At 38.5% G+C, this 12,935-nt stretch overlaps 1 protein-coding gene across 1 annotated transcript in view; it reads right to left on the bottom strand.

The window, feature by feature from the left end:
- Nucleotides 1-608: 608 nt before the first annotated feature.
- The window catches only part of NFIL3 (nuclear factor, interleukin 3 regulated), a 13,567-nt gene continuing 1,240 nt past the window's right edge, over nt 609-12,935 (bottom strand). The window contains exon 2 of the mRNA XM_011382231.2: nt 609-2,462. Within this exon, the coding sequence (XP_011380533.1) occupies nt 904-2,292 (1,389 nt within the window). The 5' untranslated portion in view covers nt 2,293-2,462 and the 3' untranslated portion in view covers nt 609-903. The remainder of the gene's footprint in view (nt 2,463-12,935) is intronic.

The following is a 12,935-nucleotide window of genomic DNA, read 5'->3' on the forward strand; positions in this document are numbered from 1 at the left end:
TATATTTGTTGCTAACAAATCATAAAAAAAAAAAAAAAGCTATTATATATACTCAGACTATGTCTGTTGGAATGTGATAACTGATGTGTTCTTCGAAATTTTGGAAACTAAATAAAAACAGAAATTAATTAGCTTAATTCCCTAGACAGTTATTGTTAAGATTTATAATAACATAAAAATGACTTCATCCACTTTTAAAAGAAACTCTAATTAATAAAATGGGTCAATGACTCAACTATCCACATCCATGTGTCATACTTAAAAAAAGAGATGACTAAAGACAGGCTGATGCAAAGCGACTTGGATTTTTATCCTTAAAAAAAAATTATAGAGAAAATTTAACTTTAAAGAAAAAACAAATAACGGGGAATAAATTAATAAATTAGTCTCAAAGGCTCAAATCTTCTGTTTGGAAGATTTTCAAACTTATTACAGTCTGGGCCAAATTAGAAGAAAAATAAATTATTTGTTGAACCTAGACTTTGGTTTTCCTTTACTCAGGGGAGAAAGCTCCCTTAAATAAGTAAAATGCAGAATAACTTAATATCTATTTTTGTAACTTAAAATGCTTTTTCTTTATTCTAAAATCAAGTGCAGTGGAGCAGAAATTCTGTGTGTCACCAATCCTTTATTGAAACTGGTAACTTACACACTTTATAATAGAACAACAAAAATAATGTTCAATATATACAGCCTTCGCATGGACTATTTGACTATACACAAGGCAGAGTGATAACACAATCTAATCTTCATAATAATTTGTGCACAAAAAGACACCCAACAGACATGTGAACATTACAGTGAAATGACATCACGGGTCCAGTGAAAATTCAACTTAATACAAAACTTCCTCATCTATTGCAAATGACATCTCTAGATGCCCAGAGCTTGTTCAGTAGTAATTTACCCAGAGTCTGAAGCAGAGATTTGGTGTGTGGCTATAAGTCTCTTAAGTGAGACCACCTCTGCAGATAAGTTTGCTATCCCCTGCTTCAAAAACAAATTCTCTGGGTCAGATACTTTATAGCCATTGTCTTTCATTTCAGTAACTCCATTTTTGAAACTATTCTGAGTTTTGCCATTAAGTTCTTTTTGATGCCAGTGTTCCGATCTGAGAGACCAATCTTGGATATTAGTCACTTGCACCGAAAAAGGAGTGAGAGAAGAATGTACCATATTTGGGGCACTATGCTTCTCAAGTTCGAAATGTCTCTTAGATGTCATGTCAACAGGAGAGGAAAGTTTTTGTGTGGCATCAAATTCATTATCGAATGCCTCTACTTTTATTTGCATGGCTTTGGCTTTAATCCGGAGCTTGTGTGGCAAAGCAGAGGAATTCACTTCTGGAACTTTAACCACTGTGGCATGTACACGCTGAAGTTCAACGGGAGAGTGGATTGGGCCCTTGGGAACCTGCTGCTCATCTTCCCCATCAGATGACTTTCCTACTGTACCATCGTCGGTTTCTGATGTTCTTGGGGAGTTACTGGAGGACCGGTTGACCTGCAGTAGAGGAGGGGAGTGTGAGTAGCCAGGAAAAGAATTCCCCACGTAGTTCTGATACATGGACGCTCGGTAGGCGCCTCGGTCATCTCTTGGCTCTCTTGTATAGTTCTCTAGTTCCACTGGCTCCTGCTTGATGACCTGGAACTTGCTATCAGGACTTCTGCAGCCACTCTGTGCAGGGCCTTCCTGCGAATGATCTAGTGAGGACACTTCTGAAACATCAGACAGAGAGCTCTGCGGAGAGTGCTTAATGACAGAAATGCAGCTGCTTGCCACCACTGTGGGCTCGTGCTCGTCCACAAAGGAGCTCACGCTGGATTTGGAAGTCTGGTAGTCTTGAAAGTACACAGCTGTAGAATTACTGAGTTTCTGGATCTCTTGGGCATACGCTGTAGAGCTAATTAAACCAAACTTTAATTTCAGGGAAAGCAGTTCAGCTTTTAGAGTGGCGTTTTCTTCTCCCAGTGCAATTAGTTTGTTCTCTAAAACCAGGTCATTCAGTCGACGCTTCTCCCGTGATCTCTTGGCAGCTTCATTATTTTTCCGCCTTTTTTCCCAATACATGGCATCTTTCTTTTCATCAGGAATGAATTCCCGTTTCCTCCGGCATGCTGAAGATTTGTTTTTCCCCACACTTCCTTCACTTAGAAGAAGCTCTTCTCCTGTTGTCAAGTCTTCAGAAACTTCAGTTAAAGCAGAATTAAGTACCATCATCTTGTCCACACTGCTACCAGGATCAAGAGATGCCTGCTCCTTCTTGATGGTCTGCATTTTTCTCAGCTGCATCAGAAACAACCTATCTATGAGGTACAGGAGAACAAATTATTTTCCCAGGATTCTCAAATGCTTTAAAAACTGTGGTTTGAAATCCATCAATATTCTTCCTTTTGTTCTACTGTCCAGGATAAATCTCTCCAGCTCCTCTTACTGAATGGAGTAGGGGTCTTCTAAGTAACCTGCAATACATAAAAGAAACAGTTACCCATTTGGTAATTATTGCCAATTATGTACAGGAACTATGCTAAGCATTTAGGGTTTACAGGTCTGAACAAGACGTAGTTTTCCTTCAGAGTTTGTGATCTTGAAAGGGAAATAAGTACCCAAATACCTATACCATAAAGTTGTAAAGAACAAATCCACAGTGAGGCCTATTGGCAGAGTAATTAATATGTGGCCCTGGAGAATGAGAGAAAAACCAACATCACCTGCCCCAGGGAGAAACAGAAGCAGGCTGTTACAGAAGAACCAGCAAGGTAGAGCATGTTGAGATGGCACATTACAGGAAGGAAATGACAGATCACCTCTGGTTGGTAAGTTCTAAAATAGTAGTATGTGCATATTGTGGTACTTCTGAAAAATCTGAGATAACATTTATATCACTGAGAGGTAAACAAGCTCACTTTTTAAGAGGAACTTTTCCAAGTAAACTCCTTTACTATCAGTAAACAAAATTCTGCAATTATGTGGAATAAAATATAAATGGAGTTAAATTTTTATTTCTACAAGAACTAAAATAAAAGCCACAAAATAACCGAGTGTAGTTTTAATCCGACTCTTCTGGGGACAAAACCTGTCCCTCACACCCCTGCCTGCCTGGTGAGCTTATTATGTCCAGCTCATTCTGCCAGGTGACTCAGCACACCTGAACATAAAGGACTCTTTTCAATAAAGCCATCTCTTCTGATGCTTCTGTACTATGAGGTTAGAATTATTCTTTTTTTTTTTTTTTGGTTTCTTCAAATTGATTTATCAAACATTCACTTAAGAGCGAAGCATCTAGAGTACCTTTTTTGGTCCTGAAAATTGTGTAAAAATAGATTTCATTTATATAGTAGTTTTGGACTAAAACAAACGGTGACTATTCAAAGTATTTTTTTTAAGTATGGTGCATTCCTGAAACTTAAAATTATTTTAAACCAAGAGAATGTAATTTTGGAAAGAATTTCTTTCCATTTTACTTAATAGTTTCAAAAAAAATGTAGAACTCAAAAATAGAACCATCAATTTGCTTCCTCTTACAGTGATGAAATATTTACAATCTGAGTTTGACTTGCTATGAGATAATAAAACCATATTAGATTCCAATAACAATCTTTTTGTGGTATTTTGGATCTGTGTTTCTAGACAAAGTTTCTCTGTCTAATTTTACAGAAGATAATACTTCATAAAGGACATGTGATAGATAAGACAACCATTCGTTCAGCACTATCTATGTATGGCATATCCATCCTACCACATTGAAAAGATGTCATGTTTTTGTTTAACATGACTCTTTCTTTCTCATGCATAGTGTTATAACGACTAATGAAATGTAGTTAAATTGTATCAATTGGAAAAGCCTGCCACCTTCTTGCGTCTACTCCAATAGGAATAGAAGGAATGATACAATAATTTCAAGATCATAAAGAAAAAGGCTTAATGCTATGTTTTTGTCTTGAGTCAACATGGAAACGTTGAGCTGTGACTTAGAGAAACTTGTGATTATTAATACCAAGTTTCTGTTTATTTTTGATAATCAAACTTTAATGGCAAATAAAGGCAAAGAGTCTGCCACAGCAGGCAGTGATGGTATAGAAAGGTAATCTTTCTAGTTATCACCTAGTAAAACTGCACTACTTCCTATATTTCCACTAAGGTTTCTTCGTCTGCCACAAAAGTCCATTTTTCCTTTAAGTGGAATGGATCCTTTCCTCCTATTAAGGATCTGTATTCCCTAATCAGTTAAGTCCATCCCCTTAAAGTCCTCGCCAAGGCCTATAGAGAGAAAACAATTCTACTTCCATTTATTAAAAATATCCCACTTATCTTAAAACCTTTCAACTCCTTTCTTCTAAGTATTTAAGTATATTATGTCCATTTTATCGCCTCTACAACTTTGTTGGTACATTCAAATCTGCAGAAAACTTTTTTTTTTAGTTAATCTACCTATTTGCATTTTACTACATGTACTAGAATCTGGTATTATTCCCTCATCTGCACAAATTAACTGCTTCTATGACTTCATTGACAAATCACCACGCACTATCTTAGGATATTTTCTATAACATTATTTATCAAATAATCTTACATTGTTGAAAATAGTTTATCAGCAGTGTGAAATGATATATAGAGAGGTAGACATTCTGTACACTGTGTATCTTCCTACATTTTGTTTTGTATGTCCAATTGGATTGCAAAGTATAGTTAAGTCCTTACTTAGTGTCCTCAATAGGTTCTGTAACTTTATGTGAAATAATATATAACAAAACCAATTTTACTATAGGCTAATTGATATAAATAAGAGTTAAGAACATATGGCATCTCGACAAAATAATGTTGAATGCAATGTTACTGGAGGACCTGCTGTATTTGAGGGCACAAATTAATATATTTGTGTCCTAGCAACAAACTGAACATATAAGCTGTTCAACAGCTGATTGTCAGTCACTCGTTTGCTTTATATGAGTTCTGTAACCAAAAGAAATTTTCTGATACTTTCTTATTATTTTGTAAATTTTAAAAAAGATGTTTTATTTGTTAACAGAGAGCTTCTCTTATTTGTTAATTGATTTATTCAACACATATGGAGCACCTACTATGTACCAGGCACTGAGCCAGCCTGGGGGCACACAAAGACAGAGGGAAAAACCAAACTCACGAGTCAAGGTAGGGGAGAGACTCAAGAATACAGAGGGAAGCAAGGGGTGTGCGAAGAGTGATGCTAACAAGAGGGTCTGGTGCATATAATCCTATTGTTTCTAGCTGCATTGCTTTTATCTTGGTTTGGTGAGAAAAACAAAAACAATTATAATAAATGCCATGTACTAAATACTTACTTTGCAACAGGCACTGTGAGCCTGTCATTTCATTACCCTTACAATAACCATTTTCAGATGAGAAAACTAAGGTTCAGAGAAGTTAAGCAACTTGCCCAGTGTCACACAGCTAGTTAAGCAGCAGAGTTAAGACTCCAGCCCAACACTGACTCCAATCCACTTCTAACTTGCAGAGGGATGTTCTGTGTGTAACCCTTTTCTGTATTACTCTCATTTCTGAGAAACATATACCCATTTGCCAAGTTACTTTGGGGACAGTAAGGCACTATTAGATGCTGCCAGACTTCTTTAAGAAAACAAAGTTACCACCTAGAACTTTTCTCCAATTTCTCAGACTTGTTTTATATCCTGAGAGTATATAAACATTCTAAATTTTCATGTTGCTGTTGAAATTTTAATATCCTGGCAATCTTATTTATGCTAAAATAAATACAGGAAAAGAAAAATCAACTATGGACATTGTCACTTGTGCTTTTTCAAAAAAAAAAAAACAACTAAAAATGTATCATTTTCAATATGGAGGTGGGGAGCTAAAACACAGAAAGACTGAGTGACTTTCCCAAGATCACACAGCAGTTGAGGGCAGAGATGGGCCCTAGAATCTATGTATGTCTCTCAGCAATGAACTTAAATTAAGGCAAACACAAAGGCAGTTTACAATGCCTTCTAAAAACATCACTATTTATGCTCAACTTATGACTTTATTTCAAATTCCAAAGCTTTCCCTTATTAACAATCACTTCACCTCTGCCTCATGTATTCAGATCACCACTAACAACACAACGCACTATATCAGTCACCACTGAAGTTTCCTTTTGGTGAGTAATTGACGCTAAATGCCAATTTTATGATGTGGGTGTATTCGGCATGATCAGCTTTATTACACCCATTAGATAATACAGCTGCTTCTTAAAAACACAAAAAGAAAAATTTAAGAGCAGGAGTCATTATATTCCAATAGGCATATTTTCCCATACCTAATTCAGACGTGCTGTCACTAATTAATGCTTTTTCATAGTACATCTCACTATTTCTACTGGCAGGAGTTATCTTGCCAGGAGTTATCTTTCATAAGCCTGGAGTTTTAAAGTCTACTTAAGTCAGATGATTTAAATATTGCTTTTAATTAAGATTTAAATGTGGTTTAGAAAATTCTCTAAAAGAATAAGACATTACAATAAATTCTAGACCAAATTTCTCAAGGAGTGACCTCATTAACTTATGTTTACAACAAATCAGACCTGTATCTTCCCTGGTCTCCAACACACCTGGCAGAGAGAAACAATGGTTGACAATTCGAACTCTTTACAAAAGGAGAAAACAAGAAAGATTTTTGTCTCAAGTGTTTAAAATCTTACTAACAGACATTAAAATCAACTATGGGAAAATTTTCTTATTAATTATCTCTTTAAAGGAGAAGTCTTATTGCAATTTGCTTCTTTTATATACTTTGATTTTAAAATCTTATCAACAAAAGATGAAATACTATTTCATGTGCCCCAAAATAATATGAAAACATTTTTATAAAACTATCTCATTTTTACTCTACTCTCTTGAACGTGCTGTTTATTCCCTCAGAGGTATATTATAGATGCCATTAAAGACAAAAAAATCCTTTTGTGTGAAACTATAAGTCATTTCCACTAAGCAGGCCAGTTGCTTGTTTTTGAGATAAGTGCCATTTTAGTGGGGAAAAAATGTTAATCAATTCACAGCTCTTTATTAATACTAGCAAAATGTTAACCCATGTTTTCTTTCTATGGGTAAATTCCACGACATGACTGTTGCAATAAAATGCTTTACTTCTTTTCATGGATAAAAATGAAAGTCAGTATTTAAAAACAGAAAAAGAATATACATGTGCAATCAAGGGTGGCTTGAGGAATGAAAAAACTCAGGAAACATTAAAGTTGCAAGAAAGAGGATTTTCTAACAAGCTGAAAAAAAGGCTTTTTTAATTAAGAAAACTATATTAAATCTCTCCAAGTGCCAATTAATAATATAATTCTGTCTTTAATAAGAGATTTTAACCCTAAAACCAGAGAGAAATGTGTGCTTGATAGAGATACAAACACATAAACAGATGCTCTCATGCTTTGCCAAAATCTATCCTATCATAGCAACAAATTGACCCACTTTTTCTATTTGGGTGCATCTGTAAATAAATGGGTCAAAATCTGATCAAGTTTATGATGAATGAAAATATTTCAAGTTCTTGCTCTTCATCCTCCACAAAGGACTACTTGGAAATTAGATTTAAACTTAATAAACGACAACATTGTATTTCATCATAGCAGTAATATAATTTAAGGAATTGAAATAAAACAGTATAACTTAACATTCTTTTATAAAAGAGGCCAGTATTTGTAAGCTAGTGAACAATGAAAATATTCTGAAGACTGTGTAGAGTAAGCATAATGATGCTAACACAATTGCAGGACTTCAGAAATCAAGACAAAACCATTCTCACTAAAGAAGGAGAGGATTTTTTGAGGGGCGGGGGAAATGGAATAATAAATAGTTTTTTAAAATCTGCAGTCTCTTCAAAATGGGGATCATTAGTTTTCTTGAAACTTTCAGGAAGATAATTTATCCATCTAGCAACTCTAAGCTGAATTCTTAAGAGACATCAACAATCAAGAAGTAACCTACTTATAGGAAATTCTGCAATGGGTAAGTAATACCAAAACCAGGCAACAAGGAGTAATAATGGCAAAAATAATGTGGCTGCAGGAGGTGGGTGGGGAGAGGATATGATGGAGAAAGTTCCTGAATTTTGTAATTATAGTGAAGGATCATTCCAATTCTCTTCAGCTTGACTTTTTGGTTGCTTTTTTAATTTTACTTTCTTTCCCAGTGAGATGATTATAAATGTCATTTTGCTTTACTATGTGCCTTAGGAACAGAACAGGTTTTTAAAAATGTTTATTTTTAGTGTTTATTGGATAGCTACTTAATTGCAGTTTAAGATCCCTGGAAAGTTAATTAATAAAACATACCATGTTCTTATAACTAAAGGCTTATAAACATCATTCTGAATCCAAAGAAATCACACAAATTGTTAGGAAAGGCATCTAGTAAATCTCTACTAAACTTTCTTATCATAAACACAAGCTTATGCTCTCTAATTAAAACCATATGAGAAACAGTTTTAACTACAAGAAAAGTTATTTGCAAAGAAATCTGAGAGATAATTGGGAGTGGTGGTAATACAACTTCATTTTGAAACTGAAAAACTCTTATGTAATGTCTGTGATCAAAGGTCAACATCTTTCGACATTCTTATATGAGTCTGATTTGGATAAAAATCAACTCAAGTATAATTTAGAAAAATAACAGGATATCAAACAATGTGTTAACCTTGTGAAATACAGGCCTACCTTACAAAAACAAGAGATGAATATTAAGGGAAACTTCAATTACATTGTTTCTGTCATATTTTGAATTGAATCCCAAGTGTGTTCTCATTCCTCAATACAAATTAAAAATAAACAACTTTTAACAGCAAAGATGCCATCTGGATTACAATGGAAATAATGAAGTATGTGTGATTTTAGCTTGGGTAAAAATAAAGGCCAGGCAATATGACTGCACCTTTTCCATTCCATGCTGCAATCACAGTCACGTCTCGGAACTGACTCTATGGACCACAGCAAGGTCAACTAGAAATATCCACTCAGCTTGGTGAGTCAGGCACATTGCTCAACCCGGGAAAGGGCTCTAACAAAGGGTTTAAACTTGCAGATTGTTGCATCACAGTCATGTTATAAATGAACTTTGCAAAGATAAGCCTTTAACACAGAAAAGGAAATTGCTTCAAAAATTACAGTGAGCTTGCACTTACACCCAAGGAAGAGAGATATAAGAGGGGTGTTACTAGCATGGCCCCCATTCCGTTTTCAGACTGCTAATCAATTTCTCTGCATCTCCATTCCCTGATCTATAAAATGGAGATGAAAGAACACTCAACACAGTGCCTGGCACATGCAGTGTAAGTGTTTAGTTAATATCAGCTCTTCGTTCATTTCTAAAGAATGAGCAGTACCAAGGCAATGATGCTGATGATTAGTTCTAAGCCCTTTTAGCCTCTCATGATATTTAGTGAAGCACTGCCCTATGTCACAAGCATAGGGTAAACCAAATGAAACTTTCTTCTGTATTAGTCAAAGGGGTCAAACATCAGCAATTTCAACATTATGGGCTATACACAACTCCCTCCCAGATCTTAGACCACAGAAGTTTAGATGCAGATTGTCCTGCCACCATCAACACACCTCTGTTATTTCAAATAGTTCCCCAAAACATTAACCCATGACCCAATGACTTGGGAAGTTTGAGGTTCTGCAATCCTGTCAAGAATTTCCTTCATACTTAATTACCATTGAACAAAATGGAAAAGGGCTTTAAGAAAAAGAGTTAATCATTATTAGAACAAAAAAGTGTTTCAAGAAGGATCTTTAATTATAGGCTTAATATAAGTGTCAGTCCTTACTATCATTGCACGGATATTTAGGCCGAGAAAAAAGAAGGTGAATATCTTTACTAAAAAAAATTATGGTTCCCTGGAAATTATACAGGAAGAATTTACGGAGCTCCTCACTACCGCCCAGCTCCACAGGTTTTATTCTCTCCGCTTACACTGGAGGCCCATGGAAATCAGGACAGCACTCAAGATCACAAGCAGGAGGTCTGAGACCTAGCTCCTCCGAGCCCAGAGCCTGTGCTCTTTGCACTTCACCAGGATTTTTCTAACTACTGACTGTGGCCCAAAACTCAATAGAAAAACTTTAAGAGACGGGTGTGAGATATGATCCCATAGAAGCCAACTTTTCATCAGACTGCACTGATGCGCTTTCAGAGAACGTCTGCGATGTCAACCTGGCTTCACTGCGAATGACTGCTCAAGCACAATCCCAGACGTGTCTGTGCGAGGATGAAAGTACTGTACTCTTACAGTAGGACCACGATATCTGCGTGGCCGTTTTGATTTTTGTTTTATTTTGAACTCGGGGGTTTCGAACTCTCCCTACTCTAGCCTTTGACTACATAAACTAAAGGTTAAAAAAAAAATACATATACTTTACTAGCCACACTCAAACTGGGGCCCTCCTTCCCAACACCACCAAGGCTGCAGAGTCTCCACCCCCATTTTGTGTGGTCTGTTGGCATTTGGAGGTTTTCTTAGGTGTTTTTCATTTCACGAATCCAAAAGCGCTCGGCTCCGAAATACAATGAAGCCTCAGCCTCCCGGAACAAAGGTGCTTACAGTGCTCCGAGGCTCACCGTGCAGAAGATGAGGAGGCAGGCCGCTGGAGCTGTCCTCTTCGTGCGGCCTCGCCCGGGTCCCTCCTGCTCCGCTCCCTACCTCGCTTGCTCCCCTCCCCGCCTCTCCTGCTCCCCTCCCTCGACCCAGAGAACCCCTAGCGCACTCGCACCGCGCCTCTCCGAGACCCGCCCCCAGCCAAGTGGGCGGTGCAGCCCGGCCCCGGCACCGCCAGGACCCCCGCGCCAGAACAAAGGAATGTGGGGAGGGGGCGAGGAGCGCAGGCCTTCGTGCAGCCCCAGTCCAAGCACCGCCCAGGGCAATTCCGGGAGCCGACCCAAGGCCCCCGCGCGCCACCTCTACACCCCACAGACCCCACGGGCCCGCAGGAGAATGGGGAGCGCCGGGAGGCACCCGCGCGCCACCGAAGGTCGCAATCGGAAGGTAGCGGTACGTGGACCCCTGCAAGCCAAGGGCTCCCAGTCCGAACTCCAAAGTAGGTCGGGGTCTGACGTCGGGGGGGGGGGCCTGAAGCAATATTAGCCTCTTGGAAAGCGACTGCAATCATTTGAGGTAATATAGTTTGTTCCAGTGGTGAATCTCTATAATACCTTTGCCCCAACCCCACAACATTGCACTTTGTTACCTTAGGGGGAAGAAATCTGATATATATACATACACACCATCATATACATACATATGAACACATACTTATACTACGTAAGAGTCCAAGAAGAAATTTAAATTCTGGGTACATTATATATTCATCTATCCTCACATGAATAAAACTAGGTTATCCAGATAAAAATACAATCTACTAACCTATATTTGTTTCCCATAAGTCATATCTGGTCTGGAGAAAAAAATACAATGTGAAACAAATACTTGTGACCTCATTCGCTGTTGTTATTTACAAGAGCCGAGAAGATGACACTTGGCCATGCCCTGCTTTCTCAGGGAAGAGCACTTTCCTAAAGTATCCTTTAAAAAGATAAATGGAAGTCAGCATCCAGCAAATCACCGGGCTCTGTGAAATGCCTTCCTAAAAATATAATCTTATCAAAGGCCTCCGAAGGCGTGGAGTTAAAACTACAGCAAATGGCCTTGAACTTGTATTTGCACACAGCCCCAGAGAAAACACCCGAAATAGCATCGCGAGGCCACAATTGTTAAAATGTGATAGTTAGGGCTAAATTTAGAAGAACACACATTTCATTTAGGGCAAAAGACATTCGGCAGCATGAGCAAACTCAATGCTTACCCGGTTGTCTACTTTCCTGTTTAAAATAACCTTAAAGAAACTGTTACAGTGACATTTAAAGGCTGAGATTGTCCTACTTTCTTTGTAACAAAATTATAAAATCACGTAATTAGCTCCCTCTTCCTATGCTCACTGCCAGCAAATTCGGCAGTTACATAATGCAACATTTCCAGGAAACTATTATGTGATCTGTCTAGTCGTGTCTGAAAAAGCAATGACAATAAGGTGAGGAAAAGGGCTGATCGCATGGAATGCATTAAAATTAGGAAGGTGGGGAGGTAAGCGTCACAACGGTTCGTTCCAGGTTTAAAAATAATAGCTCAGAACATCTAAGGAGCGAACCCCGGTAGTATCCAAGACCAGAATTCAACTCGAGTAATTCTTCCTTTCACGTTTTGTAGGAGTGTTTAAAAATGTACTTGGGACGTACTGTAGATGTAAATAACGATCTAATTAATATCCAAAGCTGCGCTAAAATTACCAAATGGTTGCACACATACGCGCACATTCCCAGATCAACCCGTAATCCTTGCCAATATTTCAGTGGGCAGATTATGCAATGTAAGCAAGGACAAACCCACAACCTTCCCAAGCGCTGGTACAACACTCTGACGGCAAACAGGGTGAAAAACGTCTGTGCATACACAGCCCGAATACAAACAAATGCCGCGCAGGCATTCTCCGAATGCCGTCACCGTTCACGCCACCAACCCTTTCTCAACACGAAAATCAAGACTATTCCCTATAACTCAGCCCCCCCCCCCCCCCCCCGCCGCCAGCCCCGCAGAAAGCACGAGAAAGGGAAGAGCGCTGCCCTTCCCGCTCGAGATGGCTTAGCCTCGGCTCAGCCTCCCGGCGCTCCTTTCGACCAAAACATCAATTTTCCCGAAATCAGGAGACATTATGCAACAGCAAAGAGGGGAGTGCAAACCAGCCCGGTCTACGTGCCGGCGCGAGGGCGCTGCAATCAAAGCAACCACCTTAAGGTGGCGAGTCCCCTCCTGAAAAGGCAGCAAAAGTTTATGTAACGAATGCCCCGCGCACACTCGCCGCCGCCGGCCTGCCCAGCGCATAGCCCGGCCCGCGCCTA

The sequence above is a fragment of the Pteropus vampyrus genome, unplaced genomic scaffold (assembly GCF_000151845.1).
Source record: "Pteropus vampyrus isolate Shadow unplaced genomic scaffold, Pvam_2.0 Scaffold469, whole genome shotgun sequence".
NCBI classification, from domain to species: Eukaryota; Metazoa; Chordata; class Mammalia; order Chiroptera; family Pteropodidae; genus Pteropus; species Pteropus vampyrus.